Raw genomic sequence first — 14,826 nt, 5'->3', positions numbered from 1 at the left:
ACGTATATAAAAATCTATCTTTCAACGTCCCATCTCCTCAACTTCCCTTTTTGCAAATCTCCATCAATACTTTGGTTTCCTTGATGCCCCAAAGTGGTGTCTTCTCTCTCTATTTTACCCTCTATATTTGCTCTTCCTCTCTGTCCAGTCTCCACATTCATTCTGTCCACTTTTCACCTGATGTTCTTCTGCCTTGGCTTCTGTTTTTTCTTTCCAATTTCATTTCAGCCTTTTCTAACCTTGGGTCTTGAATCTCCATATTTACACTTGTCCCCTTGATGATTCAATCTTTCAGATGTAGCATGTCCAGGAATTCTAGGTCTCTTACCCCAGAATTGCTCCTTCTGTTTCTTCATAATACCATAAAGTGTTACCCCATTCTTTTAGACCAAAATCCTTAGAATCATACTTGATTATTCTTTTTCTCTCATATCTCACATCTAGAACTTCAGGAAATCCAATTTTCCCTTCCTTTAAAACATAGTCTGTCATTCTGTGTCTGCAGGACATTGGTTCTAGGACCCCCAAAAGATTACAAAATCTGCAGATGCCCAAGTTCATGACATAAAAGGGTGTAGTATCTGCATGTCATCTGCCACATCCTCTGTAGACTTGAAATCATCTCTAGATTATTTATAACACCAAATATAGTATAAATGTGCTATATAAATAGTTGGTGTGTTATATTACTTAGGAAATGATAACAAGAAAAACGTCTGCATGTGATCGATACAGACACAATTTTTTTTCGAATATTTCTGAGTTGAGGTTAGTAGAATTCACAGATGTGGAACTCATGGATATTAAGAGCAGACTAAAATCTGACCATATATGTATTTTTTCAACCTCCACTGCTGCCATCTTGGTCCAAGCTACCATCCTCTCTACCCTAGACTATCAGTTCCATGGTAATCCTTTGCTTCCACTCTTGCCCCCTCTCCAATGTGTTCCTAACACACAGCCAGACTGGTGTTGTCACTCATGTGCTCATATCCTTCCTCAGCTTCTCATCTTATTAAGTGAGAAAGGTCAAGGCTTATAATGGCCTATGAAACCCCAATGTTCTGTCCTCATTTTGTCTCTGACTTCACCTGCCCCTAAGGTCTTTCTCTTTCAGTTTCCCTACACTGGCCTCCTCAATGCTCACTGGTATGCACCTGCCTCCGGGCTACGGACCTGCTGTCCCCTTTGCCTCGAATTCTTCCAGCCACATACCTGCAGGTTTTTGCTCCAATGCACTCCCTCCGCCCTCAGGCCTGAATGTGGAGCCTTTCCCACAGGCTACCTCCAATATTCTTCACTTCCTTTCTTACTTCATTTTTATTTCTCACACTTTTCAGCATTTTATCCTTCATATGGACTATATCCCCCTATTCCTGGGCACAAGATGTAATCCCCTCAAAGCAGGGTTTTGTTGGGTTCATAAGAGTATCTGTCCATGGTGAGCAGTCAGTAAGTATTTGAGGAATGAATAAAGGAATCTTCTTTCACTTCATGTCTTCTTCCCACTCTCATATTTCATCCTTGTCCTCTAGCTCTTTAAATCTTTGACCATATTAGTTCCTTGCTTCCTCTGCTTTCCTACCACCCATTCCTGCATCAATTTTACCCACTTCCCCGTTCCATTGGCTTTACTTTCTTTCCTACCCCTTGTTTGACTTGACTTGGTCATGTTTCCTTCTTCCTTTCTTCTTTCCTTTTCTTTCTTTCTTTCTTTCTTTTTTTATTTCTTTCTCTCTTTTTCTTTTGTCCCCACCTCTTTTTTTTTTTTTTTTTTTAACTTTTTTACTTTCCTAAGTCTCTGCCTCTGCTTGACCAGGTGTAGCTATCAGATGAGAACTAAACTTTACACTTAAAGTAATTTCTAAAGCAACATAATATACTATAACTGGGCATAAGAAAATAGTTGTGCATGTTTCTATAGATTATATAACCAGCACACCAGAGAGAACCAGGAAAAAAGAAGTGTGTCCTAAAGAGCAAGGAAGGGAGAGGCCAGGACAGAACACAGTGTTACTGGCTACAGAGCCAATTCTTTGGGTATATCTTTTAGGAGGAGCCTTGGATCCTTCACTTAATCCTGCTCTCAGGATCACTGCAACTATTAAAGCAGAAATGTAGCTTTTATGGAAACTAAACTACTATTAATGAACCATAAGTGATGTCTGCACAAGAGAGTACGGTTTAGTGGTTTTAGGAATATACTTTTTCAACTTCTTATTCAGAGTCTCAAGTGATGACTCATACTATTGATCCTGTTAATCATTTATTAAGCTTACACAACGTTGAATGGTATATTCTACAAATGACTTCTATGCCAAACCTGCTCCCCTGGTACTCTTCATAATAACACAAAATGTCAATCCCATTCACTGAGATCAAAATAACTGGTGAGGGCTGGGGCTATAGCTCAGTTGGGAGAGTGCTTGCATTATAAGCACAAGGCCCTGGGTTCAATTCCCAGGACCACAAAAAACAAACAAACAAAACAAACAAACAAAAAAGAAAACTGGTGAGCAGGATGACATAATATAGATGTATAGTTACCTGGTTATGAATGTCCTCTCATTAATGAAGATCCAGGAAGGGTACTGGTGGGCCCTCATTGTCATCTTTTTCCCCTTTCAAGAGTCTGAGGATACCCTAAACATAAGAATAATGTTAATGATTTGCTCCCGTGAAGCATTCATAAATAATTTCTTACTTAAACTGAATGTTTGATTGTGTCTCTAGCTTATAAGATTATGTAGGGGAGCTTTTAAGTGATATTTCATGCATGAGCAAAAAAGGAGAAAAACATGTTGTGTAAATTTAAAAACTACAGATACTGTTGCTCAAGGAAGGCAAGGATTGGGCAATTTGGTAAGTCTGTTTTTGATGTATTTCTAGAAACAGTCCTCTTCTGTATGACTCTGTAAGGGAGCATTTTCCTTCAATTGCAACAACTCAGCTCACCCTAGCTGGACCCTGCCCTAGGCAGTCGAACACAATTTCAAGTTTCCAGGCAACTAAAATCAGGCTCTGACTCGAAGGGTTGATTAAGGATGAGGTAATATCCTTTATGTCTCCTTCAAACTTTGGAAACTGTGCTCAGATGTGAATATTCTCCTTCTTTATGAGTTCATATAAATGGCATTAGGGTGTGGTCAGAAATTGAAGCAAAATATTTTTAAGTTCTATTTTTTGAAGAAATTGAATCTTGAATTATCCTTGCTCCTAGTTTATAGAATCATAGGAAATGTAACTAGAATAAAAAGGTGGGATGGAGAGAAAAGTTCAGAAAAAAGAAGGTATGTGTGTGGGATATCCTCCTTTTACTTTCAAATCAGGTTATTTTGGTTTGGTAAGATGAGCGGAAGACATTTTATAGCCTAAATCTCTAGGATACCAGGAGGGAAGAGAAAAGAACAGCTATTTTGCTATTCGCATGTAATCCCTCAGGCCTCTTTTTCCTTATATCATTTCACTCCTCTCCCAGGCCTATGAGCTTAATGCTTGACAGGAGTCTCCTTTTATGATTTTGCTTTTCTGCCCCTCACATTACCTTCTTGGGCCCAAACCTCCCTGGCATCTCAGTCTTAGTAAATTCAGCCTAAGTCCCTCAATCTGACATTTTGGCTTCTGCTATTCCACTCAAACCCTCCTTTCTAAACACAAAATTGAAGCATTTTTTAATGCCAGGTTTTATATTCTAATGAGATTTCATACCACTGAGTCTCCTCTCATCAATTCCTCTTGCACTAATCACTAATCACTGCAAGCCCAGCTCTCTGCTTCCTTCCGGTTCTCACTTAGGTGGAACCTCTTTAAGTCTCCCCATAGTCTTTTTATCTGTATCGCTGTGATTCTACTTCCAGCATTCCATTATCATCATTATTGATTTGTGCCTAACTTCATTCTCTATTGCTGTCCCATTGCTCAATGCATGGTGCCCCCTGGCTGGGAATGTCATCCTCTTTGATAGCATATCATTGGCAGGGGTGTCTCACCAAGGATTTGTTTCAGAAGGGTCAAAAGCTTAGCCAAAGCAACTCTGCAGGTTGGAAATCACAAGGGCATGTTGGGCTGCCCTGGGATAGAGACACAACATGCTCTATAAACCCAACAAATCTTATTCGTTCACAAGATTTGGTCTGGGATGTATGGTTATACAGTCCTTGCTATAACTTTGTTCCTAGAATTTGTCATTATAATAACCCACAAAAAAGGTTATAGATGCCCCATAGCAGATCCCCCAGTAATTGATCCCCAGAGCCCAAATATTATCTTTACTTCCCTAGATCTAGGTTATTTACCATCTATTCCTCTAATTTGTCTTCCTTGCACTTCTCTTCCCACATTTCAATGGCTTAGGACTGTCAAATTGTTCATTTTCTTTGACTCACAGCAGCACTTGATGAGATTGATTTTTCTCTCCTTTTGAAACACTTTCTTCTAGAGGCTTTTGAGACAAAATGGCAACAGTGACCCTGCTCTAATTTTGTGCCATCTCACAGGGCTCAACATTTTAGTCTCCTCTGCTCACTTCTCTAAACAATCCCTAAGTGCTGCCTGGTTTGAGAGCACATTGTCCTCTCTTCTCTTCTATACTTTCTCCCAGGGAATCTCATCCATCTGCAGCCCAGCCTCTTTGCTGAGTTCCAGACTCACATCACCACCTACTTCATCTCTGTTTAGATGTCTCACAGGCATCTCAAGAACAGTATGGCAGAAACAGAACCACTTGCTGTCTCCCATGCTCCAAATTTCCTCCTCCACAATTCTTTTCCATCTACCCAATTGGGCACCAAAACTGAAAGTCAGTCTTGTTTTGTTTTGTTTTGTTTGTTTGTTTTTCCCCTTCCTTCACCATAAGAAGAGTCTAACCTAAATATAAGTCCTATCAATTATACTTTCAATATATTACCTGAATGCCAAAGCTTTAATTTCTACTGCTACTACACTAAGCCAAGCCACCATCTTCTTTGTCCTGTACCAGCCTCCTTCTGATGCCCTGCGTGATGGTCTGAATGTCTGTGTCTCCCAAAAGTCATATGTTGAAATCTAATCCCTCATGCAATAGCATTGAGAGATGGAAAATTTAGGATGTCTAGGTCATGTGAACTGAGCCATGATGAGTGGGATTAATGTCCCTTTTATAAAAGAGACCTTAGAAAGCTGTCTTGCCTTTCTACCATGTGAGAAACTACTTCGAAACCACAGAGGAAGCCCTCACCAAACACTGGGGATACTTTGAACTGAAGAACCATCAATGGAAGCTTCTTCTCATCACAAAGTGAAAATTGGCAGCAATGGACTAAAGAATCATTGTAGTAGTTTTCCAATCAGTTCCCTCTCCTTATATTCATAAAACAAATATCAAAGAATCATTAAAGATAGCAAATATGTAATTATATAGTCAGACTTGTGATCTATGCTAAAGTAGACATGATTCATAGCAACTGAAACCTGGTAGGGTCCCTGTGGAAATCTAAAGAATGAAGAATCGGTCGACTTCAGATCTAATTTAGCTTTCTTAAAAGCTTAAGAGAGAGATAACAAAGAGGTCATGAAGAGCAAAGATGAAGATGACTTATGAAGAGAGGAAAAGTTCTGAGGTCTGTCTTTGGAGGCTCTGTTTACTTTTCCATTTTGTCCACATAGAATGGCACTCAAGAGAAAGGGGATTTGACATGTCGGCATTTAAGTCCTGGAAAAATAAACAGCACTAGAAGAACCAAGCAGGTCTAAGCTGAGCATGGGTGGGAGAAGCCCAGGAAGGCACGATTGTTTTGAGCAGGCAGATGGGATATGAAGAAACAGAAGCCCACAACAGGCAGCACCAGCAGGGGAGCAATGCTGGGACCTGAGGGGAAAAAAAAAACGAAGCATTTGCTGCTCACCTTGCCCTGTTCTGCATTCCTGCCTAGATGTGGGCTTACCTGTATTCAGTTCTCTTGTGACCAGAATGCAGTAAGAGGATGGGGGAGGAAAACTCAGGCCCGAATGAACATGGGGCAGGCACTTAAAATACTTTCCTGTGCCCAACCATGGCTTAACTAAATGGTTACTTATTTAAAAGTGGAAAATTTGACTTGCTTATTTGTATACCCAACAAATATTTCTTGAGTTCCTTCTCTGTACTTGCTATCTTGCTGGGCACAGGAAGTGAAGCCTGTATCTATATCTACAGCCCCTTCTTCCTCAGATCACTTGAGTATGTGAAGTGTCACAGTGCTCAGGATTTTACAAAGAATTAAAAAACAGAACAAAACAAAGCAAAAAAGCAACCAAGTAAACAAGAAAACCAAAAGTAACCTCCAAAAACCTCAAAACAAAAGTTACTAATTTCTTTCATTTGAACTTCTAGAGAAAACTATCTGCAGCTTTCTAATTGCTTACTGCTTTTTTTCTCTAATCATGTATTATTTTACTTAATTTGATGACTAGATCCTTTAAGAAAGGATTGTTATTATTCAATTTTGATTCTTCAAGAGTGAGCAAATATATTCAGGTATATACATGTAACATTTATACAGAATTGAATATGTTCAATATTCAGAGAAACATTAACAATAATGTTAAGAGTTATAAGAACATGAATGTTTATTTTCATTTCAGTTCATATGTACTTCCCAAATTCATGTGTTCCTTGCATAGACATCACACATATGCCCACAATAAAAGTAACTAGAAGGACAAAACTCCAAGAAGTATACCATTGGAATAGCAAGTGTGTACTTTAATTAGGAGGTAAGATTGTATCAATGGTCATAAATATGGAGGGTTTTTTTTGTTTTGTTTTGTTTTGTTTTTTTTTAAGAAAAAATGTCTCAGCCTGAAAAGGCAATGGAAAGTTACAAGGATGTATTAAGCCCTAAAATGAAACTGTTTTCTCAAGGCTCTGATCCGGAATCTGGGAGTAGACACATCCCTCAGGGGACATAAGACAAAGCTATCAGCTTCCTATAATTCCATTCCTTAGCCAGTTTTAAAAGAAAGGAAAATATGAAAACGTATAGATACTGGGAAACATTTGGCTCCATACTTTTTCTAAAGAATGTGCCTCATTTGCAGAGACAGCAAAGGTTGAGAGGTGAGGTATAAAAACTCTCACTTTATTAAGTGATGCTGTTTGCAGTTAGGAATTGTCTTGAGATCCAAATTGATTTCAGACCTTGAATTGAAGGTAGGATTAAAGAAGATATAGACTGAACAACCAGACTTCTACAAGAACATTCCATTGCTGTCAGTTCAAGTGGAATCTCATTTGAAATATCAAAGCACTAATATTCTATTGCATATTTACAGGGTGCTAATGCAGTGCACTTTATCCTGCCCGCAGTGTCCTCAGGGAGGTGAGGAAAGCAGGAGCAGAGGATGAAGTGAACTAGCATCAAGTCACTTAGGGACTTGCCATCACTCGGCCGCCAAGGGTATCTTCTTCAATTGTTACTGTGGTGGAGCTCAAGGATCTTCTGCTTCATCTGAGTTTTCAAGAAGAAAATTTAAAAGCTGATTTCACAAAGATCCTGACTCATTTTTCTTGTTCAGTATCAGTTGTAAAAGAATCAGTACTCTCTCTTTTTGAGCTCCATTTACTAGACTCTGGGTGATGATGCAGAAATTTTCCTTTAACCGTTTAAACTACTAAGAAAACATCCTCATGAATAAAGAGGAGACAGTTCCATGTTCAGCTACTGAAATCATGATACTAGTTGGTTTGATACTTAAGAAAGGGGAGCGATCACAATAAGTGATAGTTTTTAAAGATAGAGATAAACTTTTGCAACAGAATAGCTTTCTAACTCTAGACTGTAGGGCAAAGAGAATATTGAAAAGTTCTTTCTCAGAGGCTGTGTTTTCAATTGGCATTTATTTGAAACACTTATAGGAAGCCCATGTATCTCTAGCAACCCTGAATTTCCTGTTTACATTGTAACTGACAAATCTGTACAAGTAAATGGACTATTAAAAGAATAGGATGCTTCTTATTTTAGGAAATTAAAATAAAGGTCAGCTATAACATTTTTAAAGACATCACATGTATATTACACTATGTTGAGCATAACCAGAAAATTAATTTTCTTAGTTATTACTGGTTACTTCTTTCTCTTTGATTGATCAAAATATTTAATAGTTCTGGATATGGTGGTGTACACCTGTAATTCCAGAGATGCAGGAGACTGAAACAGAAGGATTGCATGTTCGAGGCCAGTCTCAGCAATTTAGTGAAACTCTCAGCAACTTATAGAGACCCTGTCTCAAAATAAAAAATAAAAAGGACTGGATGTTAGCTCAGTGTTAAAGTGCCCCTGGGTTCGTTCCCCAGTACCAAAATAAATAAATAAATAAATAAATAAATAAATAAATAATAGTTTGCCATACAGTGTCATATACATTAGAAATAGAAAACTTATAGATATATGAAATTATATGTAATTTGATTATATATATTATAATTTGATTTAAGTACTTTAACAATATACATCCAACATAAAGGCATATTTCTCATTGAAAAATATTTAGTAAATATTGGTATTCTAACTTATTCTACATGATTTGATTATTTTATAAGTGTTTAGCTAACCTACAATAACTACTAGTTAACCCCAGAGGATAACAACATGGTAAAGGTCAGATAGTTTTACTTTAGAATTCTACCCATAATTCTCCAGTCAATATCTAATTATAAGTACATTGGATAAATACATTGGAATACATCAACTCTTCAATTTAAAAAAGAATCCATTAAAGCGATGATGTTAGGATGAACTGCAAATCACTTAAATATTTTGTATTAATAAAATAAGATTACATGACATCAATGGAGATTATTAGTCATAGCTACTAAGTTGGTCCCCTCCTCAAAGTTATAAATACTAATAAAATGAACAGCAACATCCACAAAAGTTCCCTTTAAATAAAACTTCATTAAATAAAGCCACATCTGTGTAATTTAAGCTTAAGAGGTAGACAGAACACAGGTACCCTTCTTTCATGAGTCTTGTCCATAAACACATATGAAAGTCAACATCATTTCAATGCAAGAAATTCAATACATGCTATAATGTAAGGACTTGTACCATATTGTCTATTTTGACCAGTTATTTATTCAAAAGCAGACTTAAATGTGAAACTTAAATGCCATGTACTCCACAACATAAGCTAGTAACTCTTCTACTATAAAAGTCTGTTTTCTTTTTTAAAATAATAAATTTACATAAATATGAATTGTCCAAGATTGATGTAAGTGGCCGATAAGTTAACCTCTATACACTCTAATTTTTGAAAAGTGGCCAGAATCCTGGTAATTTCATTGCTACTCAGAGAGATAATACTTGCCCACCTGCCACCTGTTCAGTGTCTTGGACCCACTGTCTGGAAACCAGTTCAGTTCCAGTGTCACCACACGGACTGGTCTGCCCAGCTCAGCTCAGCTCAGCTCACCTTCCCTGATGCATCTCTTTGGCTCAGCTATTTATTTCTTAATGCTATTAGAAGGTACCATTTCTGGAACACCTGTTAAGTATTTAATTCCCACCAAAGTCCTATGTGGAGGATCCTATTATGATGATTGTTTTATAAGGGCAGACTTCTGTGGCTTAGATAAGTAACTTGCAACGGGGCACCTATGACTTCAGAATTTGTATTCCTAACTCATTGACCTCCATTTAATTACTTAAGGTTATTCTTTCATTGTTTGGTGAGGTCTTAAATTATATCCCAAATCCTTTTCAATTATTTGGGGGTTATCTCTCTATTGCTTTGTGGAAACAAAAATTCAACTGAACCCTCAATTAAGAAGATCCTTTGGATCTGATGATTCCAAACACATTCTTGGAGTTGTCAGAGAAAGTGGGATGCCCTCCAGGAGTCTACTGTCTTTACCAGGATATGCTCCAGGTAAAATTTCAGGTTAAGGGTTCGTTGAACCACTCCCTCCAGGAAGGGAGGAGGGGCTGGATGGCTACATTTCCTCCATGCCCTTCTCCCCATTCTCTCTACTTCCCCACCCTCCCACAAGCTTACCTTGACCAGGAAAGGGTATTCTGAGAAAAATCAAAAGGAAAAGTCATGTCCCAGTTCAGGCTGCTCTGATACATTCACCCATTCACCTTTGCTGCCAATGGACTCCGCTTTCTAATAACTTGTCCTCAACCTCACCCCAGAGAGTGAACTAGAGGGGTTCTTTGCCCGACCCCCATTTTCACCTGTTGTTCACACTGTGAGCGGGAGGAGCCTTTTCACCGCAGTCGATGGGCTGAACTTGCACAGGAGACTTTGTTCCTGGGCCGGGTCGGAGGCTGGTTGTGGGAGACAGTGCTCTCCTGTCTCTGCCTGTCCTGGGGCTTCGCCAGTCACTCACCTGTAGGGGAGGTCTGAGGCCAGCGTGGGCGGGGCGCGTGCTCCCTGAGCATGGCTCGGGGCTTTGTGCCTGCAGTGGCCCCCACGCAATTAGCAACCCCAAGAAGCTGTTAATTATTACTCTTTTCTACCACTGCAGGCAAGTGTGAGAAACCTGAGCCACTCCCAGCGCCTCAGTGCATGTTGGGAGTGTTTACTTTCTTAGGAACAGCTGACAGGTACACTCCTTCGCTCCCTGACACACTTCTGAAGGGAACTGACATTCTGGGTAATGCTTTAAACCACGGAAATGCACTGATTCTAATCTCCATTCTACGGTCCAGCTGGACTATAGATAAATGGCTTGTGAGAAATGATGTCAATCAGAACTGAACACCATTATTCATATCTTTCTTTTTAAATTTTTCTCTTTGGATTTGAAATTTCTTGTTTTTTTCCCCCTTGGTCTTTTACCACCCAGTTTCCCAACCAGCACCTTTGCACCCACAGCAGCTTGCCACACCTCTGCAGCTTTCTGAACCCACATACCTTCCGGCTTTACCACCCCTGAGGCTCTGATTTAGTAGGTCTTGGGGGGCATGCGATGTGCTCATCCATATATTAATAATCACCACAAAACAATCTGGTCGACAACAAAGTTTGAAAACAATTGTAACAATGTACAACAGAGGAGATAAATAATAACAATTAGGTGGATGTGTTCAAAAGGTCAGATAGTTTATCTATTTAGCCAGTGGTGTGCAAAGACCAGGAACTATGAGATTTATCATTCTTTGGGCAAATAGGTTTACTGGATCACAATGAAAGCGTTTACAATCTTACATAAGGACAGGTGTAACCTGCTATGACTTGTATTAGTTTGGTCATCACATGTCCCCACATCCCCTGGTGTGTGATTGCTAGTATAGACTGACCTTTGGATGAAGACTAACAGGACCGGCAGTGTTTACAGCTCCCAGGTTCCAGAATGTCTTGCTCAAATGCAATGTAGAAAATTTGAAAAACAGAAATGTCAAAAAAAAAAAAACACCTACAATCCCATCTCACAAATATAATTATTATGAGCAATTTGGTGACTGTCCTTATTGATGTATTTTCTCTGTGGATATTTACCAAAATACTCCTACATTCAGTTCATTGTTTTATAACCTGCTTTTATCAGATGGAAGATATTCTGAGCAACTTACCGTATGTCAAGTCAGTTTTCTCCTGCAATATGCTTTTAACTAACCACACTGTATTACACCATATGAATATCACTATTAAACCATATGTATATCTCTATTTAATCAGTTCCTTTTTTGAAAAAGTTGTAGTGTTATACAGTGCTGCAGTGAATATTTATCTGTAACTGCACACAATGATGATTATGACTTTTACATGTATTTTAAATTTTGCCAGATGAAAGAAAATGTACATTTTAAAATATTTCTCTCCTCAAAAAACCTTATCAATTTTATACTACTATGGCAACTAACATGAATTATTCTTCTTCTTTTAAACATTTACTGATTTTAAAGGCTAAAAAGTCCATATTATATTTAAGTATGTATCTTATTGATTATCTCTAAGGTTTGACTCTTTCTTTAGACACACCTTGCATTTTTGCTTTTTAAATTTATTGTATTCTTTGTTCATCTTTTCTTATTGATTTATAAGATATGTTTATATATTAAGTATATCAGCTCTTCATTGTATTCGCTATGACTTTATTTTCCATGTTGTTTACTTTAGTCTTAATTATGGTATTTTTGACACATAAAAGTTTCAAAATTTAAAGTCAAATATATTATTTTTCTTTTTCAGTAATACCTCAGTTTTATAAAAAGCTTTTCCATCTTCAGATAAATATGTATATATATATATTTTTTTCTCTTCTATTGTTTTGAGAGATTGTTTATTCATTAAATTGAACTTTTCAACCCATCTGGACTTTATTATGTTAAAAGTCATGGGATTGAAATCTAATTGAATTTTTCACTGGTCTATTAAGCAAGTCACATTTGTTATATAACTATAAGTTATAAACTCTATGAAGTTAAGGACTATGTCTATCTCATTCTTTATTTTATCCCCTAAGTTTAGCACAGTAATTGACAGGCCCTTGGTTGCTCATACCAAATGTTTAACCAGAACTCTTGATTCCTTTCTTTCCTTCTTTTCATGCCTAGTAAATGAGCCAGTCCTGCTCTCATATCTCCACTGGTACCACCCCACATCTGACATACGAATGGCCTCCTAATTGGTCTCTCTTCCCTGCTCTGTCCTACTAGAGGCAATTCTCACCTGCAGCCAGCATAGTATTTTATAAACAGTATTTGGACCATGACATCAATCTGATCTTCTTTTCTAAGAGCCTTTCTAGTGGTTGTCCCATTTAATTTGAAGAAAACCTAAATCTGAACTCCTTCCCATAATTCCCTGCAGGACGTGGCTCATTGCTAGTTGACTGTATGGATTCCCTCCTTCCCTGGTACTCACTTTGTACTTACCTATTTGCCTTTTGTTCCTAGAATAGACTGACCTTGTTTCTGCCTTGCTCCCTCCCGCCCTCGAAAGCTCTGCTCTGTTTAAAGCTGGTTTCTTTTTATTTTTTCTGGTTTTTTTTTTCCCCTCAAATTATTACATCTTCAGAGAGACTTTCCATGACCATTTTCTTTAAAGAAGGCTTCTAATCTTTTGCTATAACAGCACGCTAGGTTCCTGTACTTAGTGTGGTTATCATTACATGGATGTAATTGGGGCTAGTTCTTTATCTTACCTTCCCTCTCATTGAAACATCAGTTCTCAGAGATCCAGGACTTTGCCCTCTAGGTTCACTGCTCTGTCCCAATGTCTAGAATGATTCTAGTCCCATGTCAGAGGCTCAGGGAACACTGCACTGGCTCATAAATAAATACTGATGACTTAACAAATATGTGTTGAGTCAATAAATATAGATCATAGTGTTTCCTTATTTTAAATGACATTTTGATCAAATTATAAAGGCACATATTTTAACATGTTTTTAGAATTTGTATCTACAGCGTGCGGCGATCTCCGGCCTGACCACAGGTTGCTTCAGAGACCATGACAGGGCAGCCAGGGACTTCCCCAAGCAGCCCGGCTCCCTCCGGCGGGAAGCGCCTTTCTAGGCTAGCTTCTTGGAGCAGACTACCCAGTGAGAGCTTTCTCCACAGAGCCAGCCACAAGTCCCCAAGCCAGCGGAGAACTCTGACCCACAAGCAGCCTCTGGGACAAGGGCAGGGCAGCCAGAGACCTCCCCAGGTCTCTCTCCCTGGAACCAGTAGCGAGCTAGGGGCAGCTTTCTTCAGAAGCACAGCATTATCAAGTTACTCCAAGACTTCAGGCTACTGAAGGCTGGGAGGTGATACACTGGAAATCTACAGGGACACTATAAGCCAATAGAGGAAATCTGCAATATTACTGCAATATCACAGAGCTCCACTGACATCTGACCAATATGAGAAAACAAGGGAAGAAAATGTCCCAAAGAAACCTAGATACTATATCAATAAAACCCAATGACAGCACAGAAGAAGAAATGTCAGAAAGGGAGTTCAAATGTACATAATTAAAACAATCAGGATGAAAGAGCAAATGCAGGCTTTGAAGGAGGAGATGAAAGAGCAAATGCAGGCATTAAATGATCCCACCAATCAACAGTTAAAAGAGCAAATACGGGAAGCAAGAGATCATTTCAATAAAGAGTTAGAGATGCTGAAAAAAAACCAAACAGAAATCCTTTTGAAATGAGGGAAACAATAAACCAACTTAAAAACTCCATAGAAAGCATAACCAATAGGATAGAACACCTGGAAGACAGAACCTCAGATATTGAAGACAAAATATTTCATCTTGAAAACAAAGTTGACCAAACAGAAAAGATGGTAAGAAATTATGAACAGAATCTACAAGAATTATGGGAAATCATGAAAAGGCCAAATTTAAGAACTATTGGGATTGAGGAAGGCTTAGAGAAACAAACCAAAGGAATGAACAATCTATTCAATGAAATAATATCAGAAAATTTCCCAAATCTGAAGAATGAAAAGGAAAACCAAGTACAAGAGGCTTACAGGACTCCAAATGTACAAAATTACAACAGAACCACACCAAGGCACATTATTATGAAAATAGCTAACAAACAAAATAAAGACAGAATTTTAAAGGCCGCGAGAGGAAAGAATCAAATTACATTCAGGGGGAAACCAATAAGGATATCAGCAGATTTTTCAATCCAGACCCTAAAAGCTAGAAGGGCCTGGAACAACATTTACCAAGCCCTGAAAGAAAAGGGATGCCAACCAAGAATCTTATACCCAGAAAAACTTACTTTCAGATTTGATGATGAAATAAGATCCTTCCATGATAAACAAAAGCTAAAGGAATTTACAAAAAGAAAGCTGGCATTACAGAACATTCTCAGCAAAATATTCCATGAAGAAGAGATGAAAAACAATGATGCGAATCAGCAAC

At 38.2% G+C, this 14,826-nt stretch overlaps 1 protein-coding gene across 4 annotated transcripts in view; it reads right to left on the bottom strand.

The window, feature by feature from the left end:
* The window catches only part of RASSF6 (Ras association domain family member 6), a 45,441-nt gene extending 34,946 nt beyond the window's left edge, over window positions 1–10,495 (bottom strand). Inside the window, exons 1-2 of one of the 4 annotated variants that reach the window (XM_079152756.1) lie at window positions 10,194–10,495; window positions 2,548–2,643 (exon numbers count right to left, since the gene is read on the bottom strand). In XM_079152756.1, coding sequence (XP_079008882.1) covers window positions 2,548–2,612 — 65 coding nt within the window. In that variant the 5' untranslated portion in view covers window positions 2,613–2,643; window positions 10,194–10,495. The other 3 variants (XM_079152754.1, XM_079152757.1, XM_079152755.1) reach the window with 3 other exon arrangements.
* Window positions 10,496–14,826: the final 4,331 nt, after the last annotated feature.

The sequence above is a fragment of the Sciurus vulgaris genome (genome assembly GCF_902686455.1).
Source record: "Sciurus vulgaris genome assembly, chromosome: 9".
NCBI lineage: Eukaryota > Metazoa > Chordata > Mammalia > Rodentia > Sciuridae > Sciurus > Sciurus vulgaris.
The sequence above is the reverse complement of the archived record's forward strand: the minus strand, read 5'-3'. Positions and strand labels throughout refer to the sequence as shown.